This window comes from Lepidochelys olivacea, assembly GCF_965140295.1.
Source record: "Lepidochelys olivacea isolate rLepOli2 genome assembly, chromosome: 4".
NCBI lineage: Eukaryota > Metazoa > Chordata > Testudines > Cheloniidae > Lepidochelys > Lepidochelys olivacea.
In genome coordinates, this window is record NC_140414.1 from 32,741,227 (window position 1) to 32,757,591 (window position 16,365).

A 16,365-nucleotide genomic window follows, 5' to 3' on the forward strand; every position below is an offset into this window, starting at 1 on the left:
TCGACCCTTTGAGCCCTGTCAGACACAGAAGAATGAAAATACATGATTACTTCTATCCTAAACAAGGCTGTAACCCAAGTCAGTGGGAGTTTTATTATTGCCTTCAGCACAGCCAGGCTCTCACCTGGTCTTTGCCAATTCCCAAAAACGGTATCCAGATCTAAAATCAGGCTAAAATGATTGAGGAAATCAAACAAACAAACAAAAACCACCACAAGCACACAAAAAAAATGCAGAACTGCCTCACTGTTAACTTCTCATAACCTATTCCTAAAGAAAGCAAATTAGAGACAGAAATTATTGGCAAGATTATCTACACTCATTTAGAAAAACACTTAAGCACCTTGTGTAGAGAAGTGTTGATAATCCCTACCAATAAGAGAACCCGTATTCTTCTGTATTCCCTTGCAAGGTGAGTTGTTGGTTTTTTTCCCTTTCTTCAACCAATGAAGGATACACACCGAGTTTGTAAACTGAAATCCAAAAAGTTCTCACAGAACCTCTCAACATTTGTTGTCTACCTTGTCACAGAACAGTTACCTCGGAAGCAGTCAACCCTGTATGAATACAATCAGACTTGTCCACCAAATAGATAGAAAAGTCTCACAGTGCAAAATACTTGACAGTGTCAGGGTGAAGACACCCCAAATATATATGCAGTATAGAGAACCAGTAGTCAGGACTTTGACGAAACTATGTTGGTGGTGGAGAAAACTTTCTTCAACTCAATCATAGCCACAGTATTATTTTAAAAATTCTTTTCACCACCATTTGGCATTTATAAAGTAACTTGTACAGAATTCTCTATCCAAAATTTCAGAAACCCTGTTGTGTCCATTAATCTCAGTATAGATCAAAATGTTAAAAAATTATTCAGATTTATCAATTACAAAATGATTGACAATTTTTTAAAAATCAAAACCATTTTAAGTTTTTGGAAACTTTAATTTATTCTTTTACATTTAGAATGTAAAATGTCTAAATAAATATGATTTTTAAAGTTATACAGAAATGTGAATTTTGAATAAAACCTTGTATAGCAAGCTTTTGCCAGAGTGCTTTTTTCCACCCTTTTAAACAACCAACATACAGTAAGGTAGAATGCTCCAGTGAAACATTCCTGAGCCAGGAATTCTTAAATCTGATCCAAGCTCAAACACTAATTTTACTGTGCAGCTTTGAATGTCATTTAACCTATCTGTAAACTGAAATAAAATGTACCTTAATCACATAGGTATTTTGAGAGGTTATTTATGTTTGCATAGTGCTTTGAAAATGTGAAGTATTACATGAAGACTCTGCTGTAGTAGCAGCATAATACACCAATAGAAAATGGGATTTCAAATGGAAAAGCTAACAACTTCAACTCCTATTCAATGTTAGCATATAACACTTGGAAATCATAAGGAACTGAGTCAATGTAATGACTCTGCTGCCCCCTAATGCACTTGCTGGAAAAATAGTTATAGGGAATAAACAGTAACTACAAAGAACTGCTGAATTATTCCCATATTTATTTTTGTTAGTTACAAACTAAAAATTACTGTCTCCCGTTACGATGAATAAGATGAAGTTTTAAGTAATAAGGGCTATCTGTAAATGACTCAAACCCACAATGCAACTGTAACAAAGAGCAGTGATTATATGCCATTCAACTAAAATACAGAACTTCGTATTGCATCTTGTTCAAGACAAATGCCACTGACTGGGACACTCACAGGACACCTTCATCACCACCCAGTGAACTGCACTACCTGTCTAGTTTAGGTAGTTTCACAGTCACAAACACACACCAGACTGCTTATCTTTCATCAAGGTATGTATTTATTCCTCTCTTACATAATAACATTCATTGTTCACTGCAGGTTTACAGCAACAGTAGGCCTCCATGCAGCTCTCACTCCCACACACAAGCTCACCCTCTGAGCCTCTTTCTGAGCTACCCCTTGCTTTCTATTTCCTCCCCTTATATTCTCCCCAATTACCTTGTTAGCCCAGTGATGGTCACCCAGGTTCTCACACTCCCCATACAGAAAGTGTATAATTGTCCTCAGCTGGGCCTGCTGCCTTCTCCAGGCTGAAGCAATGTCAGTGATTAGGATGCTGCTGATAGCACCCTGTCACAGACAACAAATAGAAATGGGCAAAAATTTACACAAGACAAAAGAAAAAGGAAAAGCTTCAAGAGACCTCTTCTAGAACAAGAGCACGGAATCTAAACACGTTTGCATCACATGCATTTTGCAGATGAGCTACATTAAGTGACTAGTGACTTATATACATTTGTACTGTTTTTGTTTTGTTTTTGCAGAAAAATTTGTCAGTCTAACATATTGCCTTGGTTGGTTTTAATTCAGTTTAATTTTCATAAACTACGAACGTGTAATTCCTTAACTCTGAGAGATCCAGACATTTGGTCAAATCCACTCCAGCTGATCACCAAAAACAAAGTCATCCCACTAGAAATCCATGAAGAGAAAATCCTTGTTAACTTACAAATCTTTTAAAGCAGAAATCACCATATAAGCTTGATGTGAGAGAACCAACAAATGACACACCACACATAGAAAATAAAAAAGAAAGTTAGCATCACATTGCTAAATAACAGCAGATTTTTTCCCTCCCTGAAGGACCAGAATGGTCATTAGTTCCCTAAAGGATCAGGGAAACATCAGTATCTAAGTTGACTCTGTTTTTTTATTTTGATCAAGAAATTTCCTTCTTGGGGGCTCAAGACATCCAGTTCAGCAATAATAGGTAAGAACTGACTCTGTTCTGACTTTGGAGGAAAGAGCTATCTCCAGGCATTTTTATTCCAGATCTCAGCTTCAAACCTCCCCTCCACTTCCATGGCTTCATGCTTTTTTGCCCTTTTAATACCCAAAAAGTACCTGACCCAGTGGACTTTTCCAGAAACTGGGCCTTCTAATGGTCTAGTTATGCTCTCATAAAAGTATAAGGGGATTTAATCAACAATCTAGCCCTTCAAGATGGGAGAGCAGCTGTTGCTGCCAACAGCAAAACAGGAACTTTCTTTTCCTTTCTCTCACTTACCCAGTGGTCAACATTTCACTGGTCTACTTTCCCACGTTGGCTTTATAGTAGTCTAAAGCTTTGTCTTCACTGCCAAAAAAGTTGTGTTTTTACTGTGTGATAACTAACACAGATAAGCTATCCCACTGCAAAATCCTAGTGAAGACATGGCACTGATGTTTTTAATTGCAAGGTGAGCTAAGCAAGGTCAATCCTATACTCCCCATCAATGGTCAAATTCTCTATTTAACCTTGTGGTAAAAACTACATTGCCATGTCTTCACTAGGATTTTACAGCAGGACAGCTAATGTATGTTAGTTATTCCACAGTAAAGAGAATACTTTGTCTGCAGCAAAGACATATCATTGGCTTCAGGGGCTTTCAGCTATAGAGGGGACTTATCTGTCTGAAAACCCTTGAAGACAATAACTAATGTTCTGGGTAGGCAGTCATTGGGGATCAAACTAAAACAACCAAAATTTGGACAACAAGCCTTCATAGCACACTTAAAAAATAAAGACAAGGTCCCAATGTCCCTTGGAATAAACATTCTTTGCAAATCAACTGAGATTTGGATGTTTAATTCTCATAAATGTTAATGGAAGTCAAACAGCTAAATTCCTAAGAAATCTGTGAACACTTTAACCCATACTATTTCCTGATTTATGTTGACATTCTACTGCAAAAAAAAAAAGTAGAGTCTCTGATGGGCAGGTAAGCATTATGATTAAAACAGGAAAGGTGGTGGCCAAAAGTCTAACAGAGATGCCATTTCTGTACTAGTGAGTTGTACAGACTTCTCTGTTGGGTCCTTTTTTACTTTGGACTCATGTTGGGTTTTTTCATTAAAGTTTCCAGATTTTACTAAAGAACATACTAGATTCAGAGATTCATAGATATTTAGGTCAGAAGGGACCATTATGATCATCTAGTCTGACCTCCTGCACAATGCAGGCCACAGAATTTCACCCACCGCTCCTGCAAAAAACCTCTCACCTATGTCTGAGCTATTGAAATCCTCAAATCGTGGTTTAAAGACTTCAAGGAGCAGAGAATCCTCTAGCAAGTGACCCGTGCCCCATGCTACAGAGGAAGGTGAAAAACCTCCAGGGCCTTTTCCAATCTGCCCTGGAGGAAAATTCCTTCCCGACCCCAAATATGGCTATCAGCTAAACCCTGAACATATGGGCAAGATACTAGGGGTATTCTGTTTGTTTTTTACAGTGATGCTTTACTCTTTAAAAAAATAAATGATGGTGCCAAAGCAAATTAAGACCCTGAAAACACAAAACAGCCATAAAAGCTCTTGTGTTTCAGGGAGTAGGACTGCAAGACAGTGTTTCTCTACTGCCATTTCCCAATCTCCAGCACATAAGCAATTGTAATCAACCAGGGTTGAATTACAAGTGAACAAGACTTCCCTCAGATGTCTCTCCAGTCAGTGTTACTCATTATTAAATCACTTTACAAAAGAATTAACCTCAAATTAGAGGCATGTGCAGTGGTGTCTCTAAACTTCAGGATAAACTTTCAACTTTGAGATACAGTCATACAAGGGTCTGAGCAGTCTGCCCCAGATAAAGCATAGGAGTTAAGCCCATTCATAACTTTAAGTATGTAAGAAGTTTCATTAAAGTCAATGAGACTATTCATATACTTTTAGTAGCACATTCACTTAAGTGCTTTGCTGGATTTGAGCCAAATGCTCAGCACATTGCAAGACCAAGCCCTTGCAGAGAAACTACAAAACATAAGTCAAAATCATACCGCTTTAAAATAAGATGATGAAAATGTTACACAAGTATTCCAGGTTCTGAAGGGGACTGTGCTCTAATGGTTATAGACCCTTCGGCATCATCTTCCCAGCCTGCCCCGTCCTGCCTCCAAACTTTAGAATGTCCTACTCCAGCCTGTGCCCTTATGTCCTCATCTCCTTCTTCTCCTGTTCCTGTCTTCCCCACCCCAGCTTGCTCTGTCTCTCTCCCCACTCTGCCCTCTTCCTCATCGATCTACATTCAAGTGTGGCTGCTTCCTCTTTTTCCTCCACACTGCCCTGGATTAGGAGGAGATGCATTGAGAATACAAAAGAGACAGCTTTCCTTGCTCTCAGTTGCCCCAGCAGCCCACATCATCCTTTGTGATAACTGGCAAATAATGAGATTATTAATTACTCTATGCACCATGCAAAGCAACCTGACAAAAATACAGAAGACTACAAAGCAAACTATGGATAAGAGTTTGACTATTATTTACTTGCCATTAGTTTTATTTCATCTACCACTAGTTCAGGGAAGAGACTGGGGTGAAGGGGAAGAATGGTAGTATTCCACTCTAGCTCTGGCTGCAATCCCAAAGGAAATGAATATTTTTGCTAAAATTATCAACATCAAAATAGTTTGTCAAAACTTCTAACTTGCTTCAGCATAAACAGCCTGTTTAGATACAGAAGTAGGGCTCTACAAAATTCACGGCCATAACTAGAAGAGGTAGTAGCAACGACCTTTTAAATCTATACTGTTTTCTATTCTTTCTGCCAAATTCCACAATAGTGAAGTAGGTCCCACTCGACTTATTTCAATGGAGTTGCACCCATATAAATCAAAAATGAAATTGGCTCTATAGCCATCCCAAAATATATAATGATACCAACGCCATTAACTTTCACTCTTAAGAGAAAATATGTCATGACAACCTTTTATAGTTAAAGATCAACCTTAAATTATTTTGTAATCCTGTGGCCAGTCTTATGAAATTGTTCTAAAATTACTTACAATTACTGGTCGATAGTATGCTGGACCCAATGTCACATCTCTTTGAGGTGGGTATTGTTTAATAAGAGTGCCATCCTCAGCTTCTTCATACCCAAATGCTTGGCCAGGAGAAGGGATAGAGGGACCATCCACTTTTCGGTAGACTTTTATACTGCCAGCAGTCCTCTGTAAAAACAATTAGATTGTGCTTTAAATTAGATCACAAACACATGGCACCCATGTTGCATAAACCAAAGGTGAATGCACCCAAAGAAAAAGATACAGCCCTACACTTTATTAAAAAGGTGGTCTAAAATATTAACTTTTCATTTTTATGTTTTAAAGCACATGTACTTTTAATAGATGTCAGTGTACGAGTGAATCATTAAGTAACCACTGAATGTTATAATGTCACATACGTAGAAGGATAACAGTACAGCACTTTGCGTTCATATAATCTTATTGGCAGAGTGAAAATTTAACTTTATTTTTCTGTGTAGATTTCCCCAATTTGATATTATCCCTTTTCAGCTAACTTCAAATTTCTGATCTGTTTATTTGCATGGATATAAATTCTACTAATAGTTTGGTAAAATAAAATTTACACAGTAATCTTTATGATTACATTATTACCTTCCTATATAATTGACTGTAATCTCATTTCTTTCAGTGATCTATTACTACCAAATGTGCAATAAACTTTTGTCATTTATGACCCAAAGGTAATTCAACTGCCATGCTGATAAATTACAAATAAAAGTCACATGAGGAAAGCTGACACATAAAGAATGATACAATAAAGCAATGATGCAAAACACATCTAAGGAGTTCTACTCTATTTGAAGTTAACTACAGAAGCTCTTAAAAAAACTTTCTGGTAACTATAAATTTAACCCATATAAATTAAAATGTTGCTATACCCTATTTCAATAAATGTCAGACCACCAAATCTGTGCTGAACATGGATTTTTGAGTCTGCACACTACTCAAGCACAACCCATGAAATTCTACTCCTCTACCAGGGAAAGGGCCAGTACAGGTAATCACATGCACTGTAGCCAATGCGGAAGCACCAAGTAACCTTCTGACAGCAGTAGGGAGGTGTAATTGCAGCACAGGTTGGCATACCTGAGCTAGCTTTGAAGTCTTACCTCCCCACTCCCAGGTGAGCATCGGAACCACCAGGCTATAGATTTTTCTGGGTTGGGTTGCTCTTGATCTCTCCTATTGAAGCTTTCTACTTTGTGTAGACACTTAAGTATTCCTCAGAGAAGGACCTTGAACTTGGTTCTCTCCCCTGCCAGCTCAGCACCCTAGCCACCAGGCTACATGCTATTTTCCTCAACCTCGCCTGTTGACACCATTCCACTTTGCATAAATATATAAATGTGTCTTGAACCAAAGAGAAGAAGTGAGAATTACTCTACAGCATGGTGACTGAGGCACTCATCTGGGAGGTAGGAGAAGTGGATCCACATCCCTCCTCTGAATCGGGCAGAGAGAAGATTGTAGTTTTAGTGTATACTGGAAGATTAGTCTTTTAAAAGATTTATTCTTATTTGAAACGGTTTCACAGTAGTTCTACAGATTATTGTTTGCTTCATTTTTCAGTATTTATTTTCCCTGCATTAATTCAACTTCCTCTCATCAACTGATCTGTCTTGTGATAATTGTGAGCATCACTGTAGGTATGCAATTGTACTACATCAGGCTGGTTTTGAAAAGATTAAGTTCAGTAATATGTTTACTAATGTTTTCACAAATTTTATGTTTACATTTGTGATCAATTAATATGGAATAGTCCTTTTATATTAACATACCTGTTGAAGATGTTCTTTAGGCTGTCTCTCCTTCCTGTTATTAATCTCTAACTCCACAGCAGGAGGTTGGTTATAGCTTCCCGGACCTGGAGTTTCTGTACGGATCTCTTTGAAACGTTTTTCTTTGTTCTGCGGACTCTCACCACCTTTTATATTATTCTAAAAATATGAAAACATGAATATTCTATAAAATTATAAAGTAAAATTAATTATGAACTTGACAAGAACTTCACAAAATAAAAAAACAGTTGATACCCAGTCCTTTAAACCAAAGAGCTGACAAAGTGTGCACTAATTTATATTAAAATACTCTAGATGCAGATCAATTTTCTTTTCTCAGTTTTGTTTTACTTGACTTAAAATAGGAAATGCAACTATTTAGACAAAGAGGCTGAAAATATTTGTTCCACCTCTGCATTCTCTAATGAAATGCTATTTTAAAATTTCTTACAGCAATACTCCTCAGCAAATTACAAGTATCCCTGTGCTTTCTAATGCAATAAGATATTAGTTGTTGTTTCTTCTTTTTCTAGTAAAGGAAAAACACTATATAATTTATTATCATCATCTATTTGTTCATATTGCAATAGCACCTAAGAGAGCCCCAAACATGGACCAGGAGCCCAACATGGTAGGTACTGTACAAACAGAACAAAAAGATGGTCTCTGCCCCAGAGAACTTACTATCTAATGCTGTGCCACCAAAAGTTAGACCACTGGTTCCTTCTATATAAATATCAATATGTTTAACAAATTTGAGTTGAATTGTACATACAAAAGCTTCTGCATTTTCAATACACCGGGTCCAGAATCAATAGGTTGTGTTCTTCTGATCAATGATTGAGAAGTAGCAGCAGCACCAATAGTAAACAAGTTCCATTATAAGAATCCAGATGATGACAGCTTTAGAACCACCAACTATGTGACCTTTGGTTTCTAATGAGCACCTGTCACTGTCCGTTCTTGGGGGCTGAGGTCTTTGACAGGCCTTCAAGAAAGTGAAGGGATGTAAGGAAGAAGTCCAAAGGGGAGGGAGGAGCTACTGATGCCCGACACCTTGAGACAGTACTTACAGAATTACAACTCATGCAGCTATAGTAGAGGTTAGAGCTGGCTCATAATATGAATAGGTTTTGCCATTTTCTTCAGAACACAGTAGAAGAAACACAAATGAGGTACTCCCGATGTTGCAATTTAAAGGGAACTAAGACATATTCTGGGGATAGAACCTCAAAGGAGCACCAAATACCTTATTTCAGCATTAGTGCTGCTACTGTACCTGACAATCATTAATAACAGCACAACCTATCCATAACCAATTAGTAAACCAGAAGTTACAGAAATGTATTTTTATAATTACTCTACAAATGCAAATTTTACAGAAATATAAAATGTCAGAAGTTGCTTTGTTTACTTCATTTTACCTGTGTTGTTTTAGGTCATATCACATTCCATCGTGTGTGCTGCATTATGTCAGATTTCAGGAAAATACAGTATTAATGTGATATTAATGAAACAAAGTAATATATTATGATACATCAGGGAGGAAAGGAATAAAATGTCTTTCTAAAACAGGTGTACTTGTGCACTGTTTATAGTATTTCCCCCCACCACTACCCTGCCATAAAAGAAAATGGCTGTCTACAAGTTCCACACTGGATGACTGATAATCAACTCTAAGGGCTTGTCTACACTTACCGGGCGTTCAACGCGCGGCGATAGATGCATTGGCAGTCGCTCTCCGATCTAGACCCGCTAAATCAACCGCCAATCGCTCTCCGGTCAACTCCTGTACTCCACTTGAACAAGAAGCACAAGGGGAGTCAACAGGAGAGCGTCTCCAGTCGACATCGCGTAGTGTGGACCCTGTGGTAAGTAGATCTAAGTACAACGACTTCAGCTACATTATTCACGTAGCTGAAGTTGCATAACTTAGACCCATCTCCCCCCGTAGTGTAGACAAGGCCTAAGTGCTGCCAAAGCCTGAAGTACCTTTTCCTTACACAGCTAATTTACAATTACAATTAAAGATTAGTATACATAAACTGCTATTTTGAGGGATTATTTAATTTTTCACACTACAAATTAAAACAGAACAAGATTCAGCAAGAAGACAAAACGTGAGGAAGAGCACTGAAGAGACCTTCTGATACTTTTAACTATGATTGCTGTTACAGCGTGCTAGTATGAAATTGATTGCATTACTGCCTTTTCCCACTGGAGGCTGTAAACTGTAGTCAGCAAGTCTTAAAAGAGTCTGCAATGGAGAAGGTCAAAAAACAAATATACTACATTACAATGACATATTCATAATAATGAATTTTTCCACTGTAAAATAGCAGCACACTTTAGAAACTGTTTAATGTGTACACTAATTGCATTGTTTTTACATATTTCATAATTGCTAACAGATAGCATGAAAGTCATGTTTTGTTTTAATTCCAAAAGTGAACTGTAAACTCAAGTGTTTAATACCTCGTCTTAATTAAATTTAAATTATGTATTTACATTGAGATTGTTGACGTGCAGACTTACTTATAATACACAGTTATAACAACTTCAACTGTGTGTTATAGGCACTGGCCCACTTTGGCGGTAGTAATGAGCAGTACTGCCCCAGAAAAGCAGTACCCATCCTCAGCTTCTGGCATACAAAGGAGCAACACACTCTCCCCACACATCTGACCAGCTTTGGCTGCAGATACAGGAAGGGTGACCAGGAGCCCCACCATCCACTTCTGAGTGTTTTGAGCACGCAGGAGAATGCTAGGAGGAATCAACTCTCTGTATTCAAAAGAGCTCAGGGCCTGCAATTGTGGCCAATCCCTGCACATGGATGTGGGGGTGAAGGGAGCCTTCTGGTACCCTTTACACCCTTACAACATCCTCAAAGCAGCCAGATACAATCTGGACCTATATAATCATTAAAACGTTTCAGTTCTGTAGCCTTTCAAGTGATTTCAAATAGATATATTTATTAGATTTAAATTTAACTAACAAGCAAACAATGTTTTCAGATAAATGGAGAATGAAGGAATTAAATAAAATTCCAGCTTCTCTTTAATGCTAATGTTATTATTGGTTTCAGAGTAACAGCCGTGTTAGTCTGTATTCGCAAAAAGAAAAGGAGTACTTGTGGCACCTTAGAGACTAACCAATTTATTTGAGCATAAGCTTTCGTGAGCTACAGCTCACTTCATCGGATGCATACTGTGGAAAATACAGAAGATGTTCTTATACATACAAACCATGAAAAAATGGGTGTTTACCACTACAGAAGGTTTTCTCTCCCCCCACCCCACTCTCCTGTTGGTAATAGCTTATCTAAAGTGATCACTCTCCTTACAATGTGTATGATAATCAAGGTGGGCCATTTCCAGCACAAATCCAGGTTTTCTCCCCCCCACACTTTTTTTTCCCCACACACACACAAACCCACTCTCCTGTTGGTAATAGCTTATCTAAAGCGATCACTCTCCTTGCAATATGTATGATAATCAAGGTGGGCCATTTCCAGCACAAATCCAGGGTTTAACAAGAACGTCTGAGGAACAGTAGGGGGGAAGGGGTGTAGGTAGGAAACACCCATTTTTTCATGGTTTGTATGTATAAGAACATCTTCTGTATTTTCCACAGTATGCATCCGATGAAGTGAGCTGTAGCTCACGAAAGCTTATGCTCAAACGTTATTACTGAAATCCTAAAAGCACACGTACAATAGAGCAGTGGTGTTCAAACAGGAAGTATGCCACCCTAGGGGGGTGCAAGAGGTTCTCTAATTGGGCACCAAGAAACTGGGATCCCACGGGTCCTGCGGCATCCCATAGGTCCTGCAGGATCCACTGCCATAATAGCGAGGGGGGATAAAAAGAGAGTGGGTATTGTGGGATAAAAATAGAGTGGGTATTGCAGGTTGGTATGGGAGTGGGATAAAAATAAAAACAGTCCTCCCACACCACAAACCACATGAATGCCCCGGCCAGCAGCTGCTACTCTCCAGCTGCCCAGCTCTGAAGGTGGCATAGGTCCCAACTCTGTGTGTGCTCTGGGGCTGGAAGAGGTGGGGCAGGGGTGAGGGCTTGGGGGCAGGGCCTTGGGTGGGGGCAGGGCCTCGGGTGGAGCGGGCATTTGAGCACCCCGGGGCCTGGAGGAAGCCAGCGCCTGTGGAAGGTGGCACTGCCACCAGCAGCGGCACAGAAGTAAAGGTGGCCTTACTTCTGCACTGCTGCTGCTGGCGGCGCTACCTTCAGAGCTGGGCAGCCAGAAAGTGGTGGCTGCTCTCTGGGACATTCATGTTGCTTGCAGTGTAGGAGGGCTATTTTTTTAATCCCGCTCCCATCCCACCCTGCAATACCCACTCCCACACTGTTGAATTTTTATCCCGCTCCCGCTATTATGGCAGTCCCGCTACAGGGTAGAGCCCTGGCAAAAAAACCCAAACAGTTTCAGATTACTAGTAATGGAGGGAGGGAGCAACAAATTCCATAAATGGTAAGGGTGGGGCACGACTGGAAAAGTTTGCGCACCACTGTAATAGAGTATACAGAAACCTACCAAGCAAGCTTGAGAAGGTTCCTTTGCCTTTGCTCTCAAATAATTCATCCAGCATTAACCTGAACTTCCTTTATTCTTACTGGAACCATTACTAAACAGTTTCATTTATCAAAATCAATATAGCATTCATTACTCAACCCTCATGGGTCTTAGCTCTTTTAAAATGATATTCTCTGTTAGTACATTGCGGCACCAAGAAATCTTGACCTACACTATACACCAAGTACCTACTACTACTGGAAGGGAACTGCATGAAAACAACAGAACGTCTAGGGAGTCAGACAGCTACTTAAAAGCATTCAGAAAAAAAATGAATTTTTAACTGTTACCAAGCATCCAGCAACATCATGTTTGGGGACATCAAGGGCTCTTTTGTAAGTTTTCCACTGGGGAAAGAAGTAGAGCAGGTGGGGGAAAGGGGGCATGCATGAGGAGACAGAACAAAGAGGGGGAAAGGAATATATATAAATAAAAGTTCTTGTCCAAATGATCACTTCCCATCATGCTGTCTCTTTCACTCCTGGCCAATTTAATGTAAGGAGAAGGTTGTTTATTGATTTGTTCCACTGAAATTTGTTATGAACACCACTTGTTATTACCATTTTGAAAGTCAGGGAGCAAATTTCCTTTCTCTTAACTTGTTTAATGCAACTTCTATGATTTTACCTGTACTTTGGCAATATCATAGTGTCCTGGTCCTGGAACATCAACCTCAGCGTTTGGAAAAGTAAAGGCAAAGTCTCGAGTTGTCAAAGAAAGAAATGGAGCATAGCCATCTGCAAATGAGGGGGGTAGGAAAAAAAACAAGTAAAACATATGCACTTACAAGAGTTCAGGAAAGCAAAGAGTCCATATATGCATCAAAATCATTTTTCAGTAATGAAAACATTTGGTTCATCTAATTTTTCTGCTCCATTGAAAAGATGGGAAATATATAAAGAATAATGTTAGAGTTTACGACTGAAAAACGATAAAGCTATTTTATAAGGCAGAAAGCCATCTCCGTAATTATATTTTAGACCTGAAGCAGCTAACAGAGTACCGATGCCCATTCTCTATTGCTTCTCCAAACCCTATATCTTCAGGTTCCTGCTTGCTCAGAAGAAATTAACAGATTTTAAGCCCAAGAGGGACCATTAGGATCTTCTAGTCTGACCTCTTGCATAACATAAGCCATAGAATTTCACCAAATGCTTCCTGCATCAATTCCATTGATTTGGTTGACCTAGAAAGGCATCCAGTTTTGACTGAAAGACTATTAAGCAATGAAAAATCAATCCATGGAATGCTATTGACCTCCTTCTCACATGTACAGAGAAGTGCAAATTCACTACCCCGATATTCAAACAACTACACTGGCTGCCCATTCATTAGAGGATCCAGTTCAAAATTCCCTTTTCTGATTTTAAAATGCTCCATGAATTTGCTCCATTCCCTTTCTATATAGATTACACTAGGCTCCTCACAATCCCTTCACATAATCTGGCCACTGTTGGTAAAGGGGCTGCCTCCTTTGCAGCTGCAGGCAATTCTCATGGCCTTCTGCATCTCTCTACCTCACTGATCCTCTATTTCATTTAAAATCTTGAGTAAAAACATAGCTTTTCTCCTTTACCAACTTCTCCTAATTTCTGTCTCCCCTTCTGCTGTTACTTAACTCTAAGCAATGTTATTTAACTTCATAAAGAAGTTGAGATAGTTTGTATAAAATGTTATACAAAGTTATTCATAGATTTCCTATATTTTAAACACACAAATGACCATTATGATCACCTAGTCTGACATCCCGCACGCCACAGGTATTATGTAGTAAGGTTGGATAGATGTACATAAAATTATAGAAAAGTGTTTAAAATTGAGTTAACTTCCCTGTAAATGAAGTAATGCTTAATTACAATTGAATTTATTTTCAACTGGGATTTACTTTAGTTGTATTTAAACGCAACGCAGTCTCCTACTTCAGGTTCATTAGGGAAGTTTCCAGTGGATTTTTCATTTTACTTCTGAGATAAGGTAATGTTGACAGCAAGAGGGAAGGTAAAGAAATAGGAGCAAATAGAAGAAGAAATGTTACATTTGTTTATTTTTAATGCTCCTCACTTCCATTACTAATACTTTCATTCGTAAGATCCACAAAATGGCCCTCAAGGGCTAAAACCAGTTATATGGCTTAAAAGGGATAAACACTGCATTTAATTTACCATTTCACAGATAAAATTAAGATAATTAAAATTAGGTAAAATCTTATTGTATCTGACATCTCAATTTAGAGGGTTTTGGTGTTTTCAGAGGCTGTACCTCTGATGAGTGATACTAGGGGACAACCTAATGAAGTCTGTATTTCTGGCATGGCCTTATAATTAATCCATGTTTAAGTGCTACAAAAGAACATATTAACTTAACTCTATATCCATCTTGACTTTTGACTGCTGATTGGGAAGAGACTGTTACTCATAGCTCCTTTAACTTCAATTTGTATCTGAGACTGAGTTCTATACACCTGCTTCTAAGATATCACTAATTAGGCTGAAAGAAGGATTCCAATACTACAGACAGCTATTCTCAAGTCATTCCTCCTTTAAATAGAGAAAAAAATAACTTGTCTGATATCCCCATATGTTTATATCTTCAGCTGCAAAGCCTTGCTCTTGTTGAAAAGAATATAAATGGAAATTCAAAGCCACTCAAGGAGACCCAATTTAGTTTATTCAGTACAAAGGAAGTAAAAATACTTCTAGTAAAATATATTAAAGCCCAGCTACACACTGAACCCTACTGAAAACTCATTTATGTCAAAGTGGGATAGAGAATTAGATAAGGTTTTTCAACAAGAGAATTAGAAAGGTATTTCTGAATACAAAGCCATCATTTTAACAGTGTGGCAGACTGCTGGACTTTGTACCTCGGACCTTGTATTGCAGGATTTCCAAGATTTTTCTCTCACATGGGCTGCATCTCCATCAAAAATACCATATACAAGTATTTTTGGGGGGAGAGCATAGGACATTGGGAAAAAGTGCCTGGGCCTAATTCTCCTCTCACACAGGAACAAATCAGGAGTAACACTGCTTAAGTCAGTACTGTTACAAGAGTGTAAAACCTGTGCAAGATATGAATCAGGTAAACCATGTTTAAATATGTGGAAGGAAGAGATAGTTCAAGTTGAAGAAAGGAATCACATCACCTCCATTTTGAGAACCAACTCAACCAGCTATCCAGACGAAAAATCCCAGCAGAGACATGGCAGGGGTAGTTTTTACTTCTATGTAGCTAGTGAGGTAAACCCTGGGTGGGGAGGAGGCTATATATTGATCTCCATTAGCTAAACTGAAGTAAAAACTACTTATGCCTTGTCTCCACTCCCCCTTTCACAAGGAGATAGCACTCTCGAGGTGCACCCCTCCTTCTGCAGCTTTTCCCTACACTATGCTCCGACCTTTCTCTGGGTCAAACCTTGCCCTTAACAGGAGCAGCTCAGGCCTGGGCTCTCTGCCAGACCTCGGTGAATATCAGTTTCAGCTGCACGACTTGGGCTACCTATTATTTGCTCGCTGCCTAGTTCTAGGGGGGCGCAGCCCAGGTTTGTGACTGGCACCGTCCTACACAACCCTGCCTGGGGTTGTAACCGCTCCGTAGCAGCCCCGACGTGGGCTGTTTGATGGCCCTGCGAGCCCCAGCGGCAGCAGACACCGGGGAGTGGGTGCGACGGCGGGTCCCTGCACAGGGGCGGGCCAGGGAGCGGGCAGGGGGAGCCCGGGAGTGTATCTGGCCACTCCCCGCCCGTTACCTGCTTTCTGCTGTTTCCCGGGCTGCAGCTGATAGGAGCCGGGCCCCACATGAGCCTCGGTGCCCCCCGCGGGCCGAGTCAGCGCCCGCGGAGCGCGGTCGTACATGTCTGCTGGCCCCGCACCCCGAGAGCCAGCGCTGGCCGGGGGCGGCAGTCACCATGGACACCGCGGGGCCCAACACGCCGGGCCGGCCCGAGGAACCAGCCCCGCCCCCTCCCCAGCCAGCCAGCCTGCCTGCCTGCCTGCCAGGCCGCCCGCCCCTGCCCTCGGGCACCCGCCCCGCAGCGCTCCCCTCTCCCCGCACAGAGCCTCCCCTTCCCCCCGCGACCCGCCCCGCGGCGCTCCCCTCTCCCCCCACACAGCCTCCCCTTCCCCCTGCGGCGCTGGCCTCTCCCCCCACAGAGCCTGCCCTTCCCCCG

At 40.2% G+C, this 16,365-nt stretch overlaps 1 protein-coding gene across 2 annotated transcripts in view; it reads right to left on the reverse strand.

The window, feature by feature from the left end:
- STPG2 (sperm tail PG-rich repeat containing 2) overlaps positions 1 to 16,138 on the reverse strand; it is a 410,524-nt gene extending 394,386 nt beyond the window's left edge. For both annotated transcript variants that reach the window (XM_084625502.1, XM_084625501.1), the window contains exons 1-5: positions 15,946 to 16,138; positions 12,825 to 12,934; positions 7,605 to 7,763; positions 5,806 to 5,970; positions 1,986 to 2,117 (exon numbers count right to left, since the gene is read on the reverse strand). In XM_084625502.1, the coding sequence (XP_084481628.1) occupies positions 1,986 to 2,117; positions 5,806 to 5,970; positions 7,605 to 7,763; positions 12,825 to 12,934; positions 15,946 to 16,051 (672 nt within the window). In that variant the 5' untranslated portion in view covers positions 16,052 to 16,138. The remainder of the gene's footprint in view (positions 1 to 1,985; positions 2,118 to 5,805; positions 5,971 to 7,604; positions 7,764 to 12,824; positions 12,935 to 15,945) is intronic.
- Between the last annotated feature and the right edge of the window lie 227 nt (positions 16,139 to 16,365).